The following is a 15,748-nucleotide window of genomic DNA, read 5'->3' as shown; positions in this document are numbered from 1 at the left end:
ACAGTTTATAGTTTTCTTGAATGTCGTCAAAGTAATTCATTTAATTGCAAATGCACTTCAAATGTCTGTAGTCTCTGCAGCAGGAGGGGGCTGTATAAGTGTAGTTTGTATAGCCTATAACTAAGCTGTGACAGAAAATGTGACAATATACCTCTAAAAGGTCATCATTAAGGATTTGTTAGGTAAACTTAACTCTACACTCATCTTAACACATGAATCAGAACTTAAAGCCACAGGTAGATGAATAGGGTCGTTTATTCTGAACACAAATTAATTATGTAAAGATAGATTATGTAATGGATACCTGAGAATGAAGTACCAACCCAATAGTACCTGCATGTATGTCTTCTCTATACTCCTTGGGACATTGGGATCAGCTCAGCTACCTCTCAAGGCATATATATATAGTTAATTTTCACATGAAGAGTCATTAATCCATGGAGAAAACGTAATGACTCCAGCCATGTGCAGAGGAAGTGACATGATATTTCTACATCTGACTTTGGTTTGGTGCAACTGATTTTTTTAATCAACTTAAAGGGAGTATGAATTACTTCAACATATATGTGTTTCAGCCCAGTCTGCAGGGACATCCAGGGACCTAGTAAATGTGGTGTAATTGTTTAATTAGTTCACAAACACGGTCAGTGAATCTGTGACATTGAAAATAATCAAGGACCAGATAAAAAAAACATTAATTCACTTGTATTTTCTGATCTGTATATTGTGTGAAACTCCAAGAAAGTTGACCCTTGCCATTGAAGTCTCTCTGGGGACTTGTTTATCCAACAGAACATTTTTAAACCCTAAGGTGCTTTACTGTTTTTCTTGGAGCTGCTTTTAAAATTCAAGAAGCCACTTATGAGTTAAGGGACTTTTTATCATTTGCTAAAACCTCAGCATCAAACCTTTGATAAATAATGTTACTCTTCCTCCACCGCAATAAGACAACTCTTCTCTAAATTCAATGCAGCTCATATTTATTTCAGTTTCTCAATCACAGATGTTTTATTGTCTTTGATGAAAACGTTAGTAGACACCTCCTCTTTTACCTTTATACGTTTAGGACTACATGATGGTATTCTTATATGTAGAGGATAAGATAAGGATACATGCTGTGGCTAAATCCCCAAAATGGGCAGACAAACTTTGTCTCACTGAAATTATTCATCCTGCATGTCACATTCCTGCACTTACAGGAAGAGCAGTGAGTAGTTCATAGTAAAGATATTCAAGCACCGTCCTCCCCATCTGCTTTCTGGAAGTCCACCTCCAGAGACCAGTCCCATGACTTTAAAAACATTTAGCTGGTGGGATTCTGTCATCCATATCTCACTGTGATGATGTGTGAGGTAACCTCTTATCCTCTTCTTCCAATACATTTCTGTTGCATCCTCTGCCCCTCTTTGGTTTTCTTCTTTCCTCCCACGTCTGTAGGCGTTGAAAGCCGAAGGAGTAAGGAGACAAAGCAAAATATTTTTTCTTTTAATGTCGCAATGCGGAGACATTTTAAGTGTAATTAAAGCGACGAAACCCTCAGCTCACCACAATTATTAAAAACTGTACCATTTCTGCCAGATCAGTTGTCATGTGACGTGCACTTTGAGTCACGACGCCAGATTAATTGCCTGAATGATCAATGAAAGGCTCTGGACATTTAGTTGGATTTCTGTAAGATTGTTATGTGATTTCTGTCAGAAATGTTGGTGGGCTGTCTGCAGTTTTAGTGATTTTATTTGTCCAATTTAAACAACATGGCTGCAGGCAAAAGGTCCCTTATCAAATGTAGTGAGTTTGTTTGAGTATTTCTGGAGTACTTTACATTTTGTGGATAAAACTTTAGTCTTGAGACTTTGTTCAACATTTGAGCATGATGTTTGGCCGGTGTCATTTTTACCATCCATTTATTTAAGCGTGTTTGCATGCTAACATTTACTTATTAAAACTAAACACACAGCTGAGGCTGATGGAAATGTCATACAGTTTTGCAGGTATTTTGATCATTAACCAAAGTATTTTAACAAATTAACATTTTGACGTGATGATTGCACTAGATGAAAAGTCAAATGATCATCAAAGTCATCCTAAGGGGAACATAAATGTCTGTATAAAATGTCATGACAATTGATCTGATATATATTGACTCGTTATTATTATTATTATTATTATTATCCAATCTTAAAGATCAGTATATGATCAAAGCATATTAACTGATCGGTGTCGGCTATATTGAGCCGTGATCCGAACTTTCGTTATTTTTACTCGCAAAGCTTTCATGATTATTATTTGTATCTATACATTGTTTTCTCTGAAATTATTGCATATTATATCTTTAAATTTGCTCCAAATTATTTTTAATTTAATAAAAGGTCTAGAGGACACAGTGTCCTCTTTGCTCTGTTTAAGTTTGCTGAATGTAAACTGTTCATGAATTTAAATAAACACCATACCGTGTGTATAAAGTGTACCCAGGGGTTCAGTAGGAGTTCAGTCACAGTACGAGGCAGAGTGGTCTTACAGGAGTCCATATGTTATGTTATACTGATTTATCCTCCGTATTATATTAACCAACATCCAATCAAAGCCATGCAGCCAAAAGTATTGTCCATAGCTCTCCAAATTCTCTCTTTCAGAAGTAATTCAGCAATAAACATTTCTCCAGTTTGACTGAATCAATTCACCAAGTCTACATTCTTAAGTCAAAGTTGTAATGTAAATTGTAGTTAAAATATAACCAGCGATGCATGATGTCCAATTTATTTGACAGGTGATTGATCATAATTTTGGGCATTTTGTTTTTGAGAAATTTGTGTTGCTCTTAGCAACAACCACACAGCAGGCCATTGGCTGGCAGTGTATCCCGTAGGATGTTGCACTATAGTGTCCAGTGTTGTGATGTGCTACTACCACTGCAAACTACCATCAAAATACATGCATGTACAAGAAAAAGTATTGACTACTATGTGTGAAAGCGCTAACGCTAGATTACCAACATGACACAAAATGTTTAGAAGACAAAACAGTCCGGAATAACAACTTGAGTCTGGATTTATGTAAATGCTTTGTGGTGCACTCGGTGTCTTTCCTTGTGAATTTGTGGATTTTAGCATTTTGATACTACAATGAAGGCCTTGCACATGGTGGTTGCTTTTTTTTTTAGAGGATTCCAGTATCTCTCCATGAATGTTATTCCTGGCAGTGACGATATGAGACTTTTTCTATTTTGATTTCAGATCACAATGTTGGTTCAATGAGTCAGAATTGTATAGTAAAAGAGGGGATACCTTCTTCCTGGACAATGTTTTCATCAAGCTTAGTGACTTTAAAGAGCAACAGAGGAAACTGGCTCCAAAATCAGGCCACTTGATGACAAGGCGACCAACACACACAAATTAATAAATCCCTGGTCACATTGCAGGGCAGCTGATCCTCCCATGCAGCACAGCCTGCGTGAGGCATATCTTCAGACATCTGAAGGCATATCTTCAAATGTCACTGTTGGGAAATGTGGCTGTAATTTGTTGCTCTTTTAAAAAAGTAAACTTGAAACCCCCTCAGTGCTGTTATGGCAGTAATCTATGTGACCGTTGACCATCTTTGGTTGTTTTTCAATGTGGTTAATCTAGTGTCCCCAGTGTGTCCCGAGGTTAAAGTCTCTGCCAACTGACTTGAATAGTTAGGTTTGTATATATCATTTTGACTTTAAAACAATCCCTCTCATTTAGAGGAGATTTTGGGGAAAGCCATGCCTAATCTGACATGAGACTCTTCCTGTTTCTAGGGCTTTCAACAAATTAGTTTTTCTTCCTGAGAAAATGTTTCTTCATGCAGAGAAGCTTCTTTGCTAACCTAAATATCATGTCACAAGTGATCAAGGTCATAAATATTTATGTAAGAAAGTGCATTGCTTGTATTTCGATCCCTCTCAAGTGGAAGACCTGATGAGAAAGAGAGACAGTGTCATGACTGAAACTTCCCCCCAGAAAACAACCAAGAGTTAGAGGAGAAGATTGACACAACTATTTTATCTATATTGTAAATAGGAAGCAAAAGTCAGCAGATGGCCAGCATAGTTTAGCACAAAGATGGGAAAAAAACTAAACAGAAAACGCCCTCCAGCATCTCTAAAGTCATTAATTAACATGTTGCATCTGTTGTTTATTTATCTATACAAAAACAAATTGGGGAAACAACAAATCCTCTTTTTCCAGGGGGGTATGTGCTGGAGTGTGATACACAAACTTACATTGTGCATATATATTTGTTTAATTGTTGTATCGTGCCAACGAATGAGTTGCAGAAAACCTGCAAGCTGTGAAGTGTTTCAGCAAAAGAGTCCAGGCTGGTTTCAGGGGTTCTGTTAGCAAAAATATTACAATTGTTAAAACTTCATAGGCTGCAATACCACAGAGATTTTGATATGACATAAAAGAGAAGGGGAACACATTTTAATTATTGATATTCCAATTAGTGTGTATTGTATGTTATACTACAATATCTGAAGATCAGAGACCAATGACTCAAGAAATATATAGATATAAAGAAATAACAAATGCAAATTTTTACTTTTGAAAAAAGTACCAAACATAATAATAATAATAAATAAAAAGAATGAGTTTATTACAAAAACAAACTCCAGTGTGTGTTTAACTGAAGTTCTGAACGTATGAATAAAAAGACACAGACTGTGGTTCATCTAGATTTCCTACTGGCTAAATAAAGGGACTCAAAATGACACACATGCAGACATTCCTCAGAGAGTGAACAGTCACTGGTGCTTTAGAAGAGCAGAGATTGTATATGTGACGTTCAGTTTATTCATCACGAGGAGTACCACTCAGCCTGTGAAAACAGTCGTACAATGTCCTCTGTGACTCTGGAGGTGTCAAGTCTGAGAAAATAGCCACGACGATGTACTATGATGTCATCAGGATTATCTTGGTTTGGGCTTAGATTTCGTAACAGAAAGCACCTAAAATGAACAATCTTAAAGTGGTGCATGTGTGACATTACACAACTTCATCATCAAGCACAATTATTACTGGAGAAAATGTGTCTTTATCTCTGGTTCATAAACCATAAAAACATTTGTATGTGCCACTACCTAAATATTAAATAAAACAGCCCTTTAAAAAAAAAAAAAGGTTTATTGTTTTCCATTCTCTCTGCAGAGGTTTTCAGCGAGCCAGATATTAATTTGGCAGCCTGACACATTTAGTTCAACTGTTATTTTAAAAAAAATACCACACAATGCTCCCTCATCCCTAGAGAGCATGCCTGTGCTGGCAATCCTCCCTATTAGAGCCGTTACAGCCTCGTTCCCATGTCTTTGGGACTCCCAGCGGATGTTAATGTATTACCAGTGGATCTGCAGCCTGACCTTTGACTCTGAGAAGTTCTCTTATGTGAGTCGAGCCAAGCAGTGGGTTCAAAGCAGGGGCAGACTCCCAGCAGGTGAGTTGGATCAAACAGAAATTGCATAAATCTCAAGACGTTTTTTTTATTTGCACTTGGAATGTTTTAAATGTCCGACATTCTTTGATTTTCTCTACATCAGCGCTGCTGTCTTTTTCTCAGGCTGCCGGACCGAGGAGGCATGCTCTCTTGCTGCAAACAAGTGTGACAGTCACGTTGTTCTCATTGCATCCTGAAACGCCCCAGCCTTGAATTTCCATCCAGACCTCGTCATGATGGAGACGGAGCAAACGGCTGTGAGTTGTCAAGCACCGGGCCAAACTTCTGTCAGGACCTGGCTCTCCTCCAGCACAAGAGGTACAAGTGCTCGGCTACTGTTGCTTGTCAGGATTAGTTCTCAAGCAAAAATAATGGTCAGAGTTTTGCCATTTGACAGAAGCTGTAACCGGTGATCTACAAAAAATGCTGAATGCACAGTTTCTTACCTTTTCTTAGGCCACGGTTGGGTAGGCTGCACTTTGATTCATTCAACTTTAGTAGTTACAACATAATCAAAATGAATTATATCTGTGTGTGGAAACTTTAAAAAGAGAAAAATACATGACCAGATTAAATCTATCCAGAAGTGTACAACACCGCTAAAGGCACAAAACAGTTGCAGAACAGCTAGTTGCTCTCATTAACTCTCTTCAGAAGTAAGCTGGTTCTCACAACAACAATTTTAGAAAATGTTGAGGTGACTTAAGATGTCCTGCTGACTGGAAATGGACTTGATTTATATTTTTTGTATGAAGAGTTCCATCCAAAATGATGCCAAATCCAAAAGTAGGAAAAGTAGAAAAGTAGAATGTAGAATTCAGTGTTTTGGGAGTTTGCTCCATACTAGAGACTAACAATAGACGTAGTGTTTCAATTCATGTACTTTCATGCGCATTTCTAAGTATGACATTAGAGAAGCTGTGTGGAAATGACAAAATTCGATGAAACTCCCTAAAATGAAAAAAAAAAAGTTTTAAGAGAGGTGGTTTTAAAAATGTTGATGCACTAAATGGATTATGGAAATACCCTTACCAAATTAATCATGACACAGAGAACATTGATTCACATGACTGGTGTCTTTTCTTAAGATTCTAAAGACAACATGAAACATGGCCAAAATGACATGAAAGACAACTTTCTCTCCTGAAAACACATTTAATTAATATAAATAACCACCTTCTAATGTGGAGTGATTTTAATAACAGAGGATTAACTCTTGTATTATTGTATTAGTTTGGTGAAACAACGTTGTGAGAAGAAATTACCCGCACACAATTGGAAATGAAGCGGTACACTGCATAACTGACAAAACAGTGTGCATTACAGTATGTCCCTTCGTTAATATCTGATGGGAAACGGGAGTGTTTAGCTCAGACTTGTATTGTTCTTCTTTCTTGTACCACTGGAGGGTGTCCAGCTGTTCCAGCTGTTTGAGAAACACACTGTTGATGTCATTTTTGAGTTTCTACAGTGGTGTCTTACTGGAAATCTTTTAACAGGTTTCCAACGTCATGTGAAACCAGATAAATGTTTATCTATCTTTTCAGGTATTTTTATTTGCAAACATTTGGTGGTTTGTCAAGAAAGTAGTTTCCTTTCGTCTCTGTAAGCCTCAGAAATGTAAATCTTACTCAACCTGCTTTACACACTTCTCAGACATGTTAACGTTTACCCACAATGATGGTTTTATGAGAATAAGATCACTTTGGATGATACTATATCCCAACTCTGCGGGAGTCATACTTCAATGATGAATTTCCGGACGAAGGATTATAAAACCTAATAAAGCTTCTGAAATCCGATGCTGTAATCTTTCACTACTTTGGTTGGATTTTGAGTTTAGTTGTTGCATAGGTACGGTAGTAAGTAAGTTGTGTTTATTTATAGTGTACAATGTAATTGTAATTGTTTTAAGTCTAAGAATAAATGCTAAAATCTAACTATCAAAAAGAAATGTTGATTTAGATTTGATAATAATAGATGAATAATTGTCACCAAATCTTTACATCTGGTGCCTCATATGCAGTGAGATATCAGCGCAGGGATGTTATCCTCAGGCTGTCGTCTCAACTGGATCAAGTTTCCTCCCTTTATTCAGCCTCTTTTTGACATTTCTTCAGTCAGTTCTCTGAATAGCACCTCTGTATATAAAGATGTGTTAATAGTTGTCATCTGTCACAGGAGGAAAGGCACCATTAAAGAACATTGTCAACAGAATATATTATTATATTAACAACCCACTCACATCAGAAACTTCACACCCAACACAGCAGTAACAAGTGGGCATTATATAGTGTGTTAATGTTGCAGTGAAAATATGAGTTCACTATCTTCAAAAGGAACTATTTTTTGTTGATTTTAGAGTTCATTTGGCTTTTGACAATCACCAGCTCAATTCACTGACTGACTTTTTATTGGTCTGTGAAATGTGCTGATCACTAAACTAAACTGTGACTAAAAGCCTGTAAACTCTTTCACAACGCGAGTGAAGCTGTTGAAAAGCTGACCTTTGTTACAACAACGCATACCGACATTTCTATAATCAATAAATTACTGGTTTCATTCCAGGAAATGAGATGAAACATTGACCAAGCATCAGACGCTCGCTCAGCAATTTGCCTCCACAAATATTGAGAACGTAATAACACTAACATACTTGTGCTGACTATCCATTTAACCCCCCCCCCCCCACACACACACACAAATATATACGCCCCAAAACACGTGCTACACTCTGTACAAACACGGAGGCATTACAGTCAAAGACGTGCAAGCATAGTAGAACACAAAAACATACTTTAATGAGATTATGACACACAAACATAATTAGGACATTTCTAAGTCGCACAAATAAACACACACATTTCATTTGCACCCTCTGACACAGATGTAACTGCATAGTTCGACCCTCCATCTTATCTCTTCATGTTTCCCAGGATCACCCAGAACAGCCAGTGACACTTCCCGTTTCCATGGAGACGGGGTTCGCTACAAAGCCAAGCTGATCGGCGTGGACCCGGTGCCGTACGCCCAGGGCGAGAAGATGTGCTGGGACTCCATGATGAAGCTAAAGGTAGGCATTTTTTGGACGATTTATTTAGTAGATTACCTTCAGCATATTGAGAGAATTGACATAATTCAATATAGTTACCATTAATTATATATTTGATTTATATGTATTCTGTTATTTAAGGGAACTACATGACTTGGTGCATCTTGCCAGTCATTTTTTGTAAAAGGTTAATTAAAGTTACCCAGAAGATGCTTTTTCCCCTTTACTCACGTCCCAAAAGTAGTTTAGAGATAACGCTAACACCAGTAACCAGTGTTACACACTAACATTGATTTATTAGCCGAGGCCAAAGGCCAAAAGCCAAAGGCATTGTCATTAGTTTGGTAGGAGTTTCGTCATAAACAAAGTATTGGACAAATAAAAATGATGATGCCGGTAATTCTCACACTAATGCATCAAATCACGCAAGTGTCCATTGCTCCTAATCTCAAACTATGACACTCTCTGGTTGTCGCCAGTGTCAAGATAACAACCACCCAGTTTGAGCTTCAAAAAGTCCTGTGTGAAGTCACAGAGACTACATCTATATTTTGTACAGTCTATGGTCACTCTACGTACCCATCTAGTGTCCGTTTTGCGTTATCAGTGATGCTGTGTCAGTATACGCTTAAGACATGCATGGTCAATTTTCATAATAAACTTCAAAATTCACAGGAAATTAGCTTTATGCAACAAATATCAGTCTCCTGGACAAAATATCTGTGTTTGTTTGACCCGTCCACCTCTGCTGCGTGGACCATCTCGCTCTCTATACTACATCAGCTGCTCTGACTTTAATGCCACGGATGTGTGCATTACATACACAAAAACAGTCTTGGTGATGCGTTGGTGAGAACGGGTTGCTTAAAGATTAAAAGTCAGAGGATTATCAAAGTTATCACAATTCCACCCAAGGGGACAATTTTGGTACAAAAATGCACAGCAACCCATCTGATGATTGTTGAGAATTTCACTAAAACCCAAAACTGTCAACCTCACGGTTGTGCGAGAAGAGAAGTGAAAGGATCGGCAAAGTCAATATGGGTTAATCCGGCAGTTGTATTGGCTTTTTGCTTATTTGATACAACAAAGGTCGCCCAGGAGTCGAATGGTGGCCTTTGTGTTCAGGATCATGGAGGGTTGTGCAAACAAAACAAGTATTTCGTGTTTTATATTTGAAATAACTTTCTTTGTTGAAAACTGTTTTCACTTTGACAATAAATGTCTGTTAGTTTCAGGCTCCTTGAAAACTTCTAGGTCACAGGCACTTTGCAAATGAACTGGGTTCCTTGGAGTTGTGGGAAAATCATTGAAGTGGGATTCTGATGCGTCAAGACATCTGGCTCACCACCGACATGTCAGTGACATTTCAGGCCCTCCAATCTCACGGGGACAATCGTGAAATCGTGCACAATCCAGTGAGAGTGTACACCCACTCATACGCAACAGCTTTAAAAAAAAAAAAACAGACCACAGGGGCTGAACACTGGAGGTGAATCAGTGTTGAAGAAAGACAGAGATTCATAGTAAGATGTGCTTGCGCCCCCCAGTGATCATTTCAAAAAAGACACTGAACTCAAAACTTTTAACACTTCGGCAATTAGATTAGATTTCCAATTACAAATTAAAAGCTATAATCAAACAATCAATATTCTGAAAAGGAAAACAGTTAGTTAGAAGAAAACAATCGACAAAAAAAGTTGTTTTAATAGCATCAAAACATTTATTTCCCTTTTAAATGTGTCTGCTCTGACCTATCACACTCTAACCTTAGCTCTTCTGACTTTGATCCAATTTCAAACCACTCAAACTTTTTATAATACCCCATCTTTTTTTAGGGCTTTGAGGCAGCAGCCAGGAGTCAGGGGAAACACAAGCAGAGAGTCTGGCTGAAAGTTTCCTCCAGCGGACTAAAAATGGTGGATGAAAGGACCGGGGTGAGTTATACTCCAAATCTTTCCTCATTTAGTCGTCCTGTAAAAAACTCAGATTGATGGTTAATCTTGTGCCAACAACCATTGTGGTTGCCAGTGGAAAAAACAAAATGCTTTTATCCTTCACGAGTGCCAAATAACATATACATTCTTTCTTATTTTTCCAATTCAATTATCAGGTTTCCTCCAGCTGGTAAAGCTGAATACTTATACAACTGACATAGATCAGTGCCATACAATTGTTTATCAATACTTTGCTCTCTAGTTGAGTCTAATGAGTCAGGTTTAGTCCACCAAAGATATAATATAAAGGATGCCACCTCAGTTAGAAGAAAGCATACAGTTTGGCATTTTTTTCTTCCAATAATAATCTGTGAAACTTTTGAGAAGTGATATAAGGAAGAAGTGTTTCCCATGTAAACTGCACATGTGGAAGTTTGTGTTTGGAGATGATTTAAGTTTTGGTTCCACTTCTGTCCATTTTTTTTGGTCCAATTTCTGGTTGTGGTGTTAATAACAAACATCGCAAACATTTGCCTGCACTGAACAATTCTGAATATACCTGTCCCGTTCAACAAGCTAAATTTCAATAAACAGATTTTCTCCCCTTTAGTTTCAGGTTTAGGTTAATGTTGTTGAAACAAGATCCAGAAAAAAAACAGACAAAACAACTTAAATCTGGTTGCATTCTATGATTAAAATCATCTTGATTTCTCTTTTTGTCTCACAGTAATTGTAGTTTTCTGTTACCCCAATTACTTCTTCTTTTATAACTGATTGTTGGTGCAGTGGCTTGATATGTTGTAATACAACTAAAACCTCAAATTCTCTTTGTAATCTGTTTTTCAGGCTGTACTTCATGACCATGAGAGGAGCGGGATCAGCTCTTTGACGACAGATACGTCTGACCCCAGAGCTCTGGCCTACGTTTACCAACACCAAGACACCTACAGCCTCTTCTACATCAAGACAGCCAACCTGGTGCCCACACACACACTACATGCCATTTCTGTGCTGTATTCGTTGTGTAGCACCCTGCAGTGAATGTGTTTGAGGTGCAGTGTGATGTTTTTGTGTGTGTCCATCAGGCAGAACCGGTCCGAGTTGACATTGATGAGGTTTGTCAGTCTGTGGACCAGGAGACGCCACGAGAGCCTGCAGAGGCCCCGACACAAGTCAGAGAAAGATGCTATAAGTGTGGGGGTGGGGGGGGGGGGGGGGGGTGTGGGGGGGGGGAGAAGGGGGGGGGGGGGGGTTCTTTGTATGCGGGGTTTTTTTTTCGTCAACACTGTGTTCAATTTTGTATGCATTTTTTTCCCAGACCAATTCCTTACTGCCACTAAATGACAGTTCGGTCCCATCAGCTGAGGTAAATGAAAGAATGAAAAAGCTCAGTTTCATGTTGAACAACCCCTCAATCTCTTGCAGAGAGACATCTCTTTTTGTTATTCTTATCTTTCTCACATGTTGAAGCAAAGCTTTTCAGTGTAGCTTTATTTTCAGGGACCAGCTTCTGAGAAGGTCTTCAGTCCACGGCCAAATTCTTCTCCAGGACCATCAAACCAGGTACAATCAACAAAAAACAATATGACACATGTGACTGTAACTCCACTGCGACGCACCAGAACCAAGAGGGTTTCTCAACATTTCTTTGAGAATTTAATTACCAAACCATTGCCGTCAGAACAACAGAAACATTCAACATGACATTTCAGAATGTTTATGTTTTCAACTAAATACTGGATAGCTTCGATGTTTGTGGCAGTTAAAAGGAGCTTGTGAGCCAGCTGCTCACTTTCGAAGATCACACACGTGAATAAGTGAGGCGTTGAAGCAGCATCTCTATTTTAGTCCGATTTATATTTTATGCATAGTATATACTGTATATGTTTATATATAGTCAGCTATCATGTTGCTCTTAACAATGAGGGTACGCAACTTAAAGAGCACATTTAACCGTATTCTACTGTTATCAAATACAGACTGTGTGTCCACAGGTCTCTTTTAGTAACGAGCTGATGGAGGTCTTCTCCATCCAGATGGAGGAGCCACTGATGCCCAAACAGAGCTCATGTTCCAGTGAGCCAGGTAATTTTTAACATGAGTCCGGGTTTTCCTTAAAAATTAAAGCTAACATGCAAAGCGTAATTTATACAACAAGTGTCATTTTGTGGGTGAAGTATTCCTTGAACCATCCATGAACTGAAACTGTTTATGTGTGCAGCCAGTTGGGGGCAGCACAGAGCCTGGGTGAAGGTGCTACAAGGAAGAAATAATAAATGTCTTTCTCATTTTGTCCCCCAAGTTTCCTCCATAATATTTTTAGTTTAAAAAATGTAAAGCCTATTTACTATTTTTGTGTGTGTGACATGGTCCCAGCAGTATCTGGCAAACAAAGCACACCACACACAACATTGATCAAAGGGGTTACATTTAATAGATAACGGAAACTTTTGCTTGTTTTGTTTGTAGTATAGCTGCAATTAATGATTAATTTAATTATTGATTAATCTGTCAATTCATTTATAAAATATCAGAAAATGGTAACAAACGTCCATCTCCGTTCCTCAAAGTCCAAAGTGATGCTTAAATATATTTTTTCAGTCGAAAACTCAGATATTCAGTTGAATAAGATGTTATACAGAGAAAAGCAGTAAGTTCAGAAGCTGAAATGGCATTTTCTGCCATTTTTGGAATGAAAAATTACTTTAACGATGAACTGATTTCCAAAATAGTTGCAGAAAATTTTTCTGTCGATCGACCGATCGGTTAGTCTACATGTCTGTTAGTCGGTCTGGACATACACAAAGGCACAAAAGACTGTACAGTCCTCTTTGCCATCACATCAAAGGGAGGATTCATACAGAGACCGAGCTCAGCCCCGTTGATCAGTCACAAACATGCAAATAGATATCATCATAAACATCAGGCTGTTCTGCCATAAAACTACAGGACCATCAGACAAACACTGACCACTTCATTCATCCAGATCTCAATGGGGACTCCAACTCAGTATGTGTGTTGACAGTGTGTCCACACACACACACACACACACACACACACACACACACACACACACACACACACACACACACACACACAATTGTGGTTGAATCTAAGGATTGAATCCTCCCACAATCTACCTGTTCATGACATGTTTAATGACATCATTCCCATGGTACAGCTGATAAAGAGTCACATTTTAATGATACACAATAAATTAGTGGAACGTGAAGTGTTTACTGTGTACCAACACATGCTCAGTTCCCCCACACTGAAATTATTATTTCAATCTCCTCCTCGCTAGTACAGTAGTGGAATAATGTTAGAATCCCCACATATGGAGTTGAAGTAATACTTTTTATTTGTTTAGATTTGTTTTGAAACTTGCCTCCAGAATGAGTGCGAGTCGTCGGCAGTGTGATGTTCACATGTTTGTGGTGGTACACTCTAATATACGCCTTCAACATCAGAGGCCCAGGTTCACATCCTGTCTCTTTGTGGTCCTTTATTATTACCTATGACAACGACTTCTTCCTGACTTTAACCACGTTAGTAAGTAAGTAAGTGTATTCATAGCACCTCTCAAAAGCAGAACATCATAAAGTGCTTCACAATAGAAAAAAAGCCAACCAATTTTTACTGTTTATTATTTATATCACTTTTTTTAATTTATACTATGTCTCTTGTGTGCACTTTAGCCCGTTTGCTGCTGTAATCCTGAAAAAAAAATTTCCCCACTGAGGGACTAATAAAGGATTATCTTATTTTATCTCATTTTAACAGTGTTCCTACAGTAGCCAGAATGGACAAACCAACCACTGACTTTAGAAGTTTCGGTTGGTTGAAATCTGCAACATCACTGCTAGATGCCACTAAATCCCATACATCGCACCTTTAATTGAGAAATTTTAAAAGTTAAAATGTAAAATATGTCACTAAATATTTAAAAATGCACTTGATAGGTAAACTTAAAATGAAAAAAATGACAAGTTCACAGGGAGTTTTGTGCTGCAACTAATCGTTTCTGCACATCAGTCGGTTCAAACAATATTGTATTCCTTAATGTATCTTCTTGTCTCTCAAGAGTCTCCACAGCCAGCGCTCTCGGCCTCTCAGATCCTCTCCATGTTCCCTACGCAGCCAGCAGGGGGCTCTCCGTATTCCTCTTCCCCATACTCTCCCACCACCATGCCCTGGGGCCAGCAGGGGTTTCTGGGGAATCAGTGGGCAGGTCCAGCTGCAGCACCCTGGCCCACAATTCAGAGCGGTATGCCAGCATGGGCGCCAGCGGGCCTCGCAGCGCCCCCTGCAGGCGGCCGGATGATGATGGGAGGAGGCACATCTGCTTCCCCCACAGCTGTCAACGGGACCCCCACCCCGTTAAACTCCTTCTATTCCCCCGCTGGAGCAACTGGACCACTGCTGTCAGAATCTCCCACCTTGGATCGTAATTTTCTTTTGTGATGTGACCCATATACACACAAATTCAATTTCAATTCAATTTCTGGACATTCATTCATTCTTTTATTTACACATAGAAGTACATCTTTGTGTTGCTATTCAAGCAAACTGTAAGATTAAAACAATCAAACATGTCAGGCAGACTTACAGTTTAATGTTTAGTTTCTGTTTAAATTGGAAAATCCAAAAATCTCATAATCTCATTCAAATAATTGATCATTACAATCGCAAAGCCAATCGTGTTTCATTTCACCAGCTCATATATGTTTATGGGGTACTTTAAATTAATTTACATTTCTTTAATTGGTTTCTAGTTGTTACTTTCCTTTTTCTGCATCAAATTACAATTTGTCTTCAGGTTTACTCCTAATGTAGAATAAATGCAGAATAAAATACAGGACGGACAAGGAAGCTAACACAAAATATGTAATTCTGTTTTACTTCTTTCTCTAAAAATGTTTATGTTATTAAAATAGAAGAGGTAAATGTCTGAACAGAAATGGTCAGAAAGACAAATACAAACAGACAGCATTGCTTCCCAGTGCCCTCACATACATGTATTACTGTACACTTTCATACGCGGGACGAAAACCTTTTAAGAAGAAATGAAACAGAATTGTCTGATGGCATGTTAATCTTTCTCTGCGGTCGGTGGTGTGGCGCTGTCAGTCGCCTCGTTCCCAACACTGAGCTGCAGAGCATTTCCTCATTTGCAGTAAATTTAGTGACACAAGTCTGTTCAGCAGCACCAGCCTGCAGATTGAATCAATACTGGATATGGAGCACTTTATCCATCATTAAACCATCACTAAAGACAACATATGGTAAGAAATAGTTTTTTCCT

General features: G+C 38.4%; 1 protein-coding gene across 1 annotated transcript; it reads left to right on the top strand.

Moving 5' to 3' along the window:
- Positions 1-5,687: 5,687 nt before the first annotated feature.
- Positions 5,688-14,907, top strand: LOC306739569 (uncharacterized protein; the record flags this gene model as incomplete). Its single annotated transcript, XM_079221589.1, has 7 exons — positions 5,688-5,772; positions 8,391-8,527; positions 10,345-10,443; positions 11,290-11,421; positions 11,529-11,615; positions 12,438-12,528; positions 14,528-14,907. The coding sequence occupies 7 exons, from the start codon at positions 5,688-5,690 to the stop codon at positions 14,905-14,907; spliced, it is 1,011 nt and encodes a 336-aa protein (XP_079077715.1).
- Between the last annotated feature and the right edge of the window lie 841 nt (positions 14,908-15,748).

The sequence above is a fragment of the Taurulus bubalis genome (assembly GCF_910589615.1).
Source record: "Taurulus bubalis genome assembly, chromosome: 7".
Taxonomy (NCBI): domain Eukaryota; kingdom Metazoa; phylum Chordata; class Actinopteri; order Perciformes; family Cottidae; genus Taurulus; species Taurulus bubalis.
Note: the sequence above shows the minus strand (reverse complement) of the source record. Positions and strands in the feature narration are given on the sequence as shown.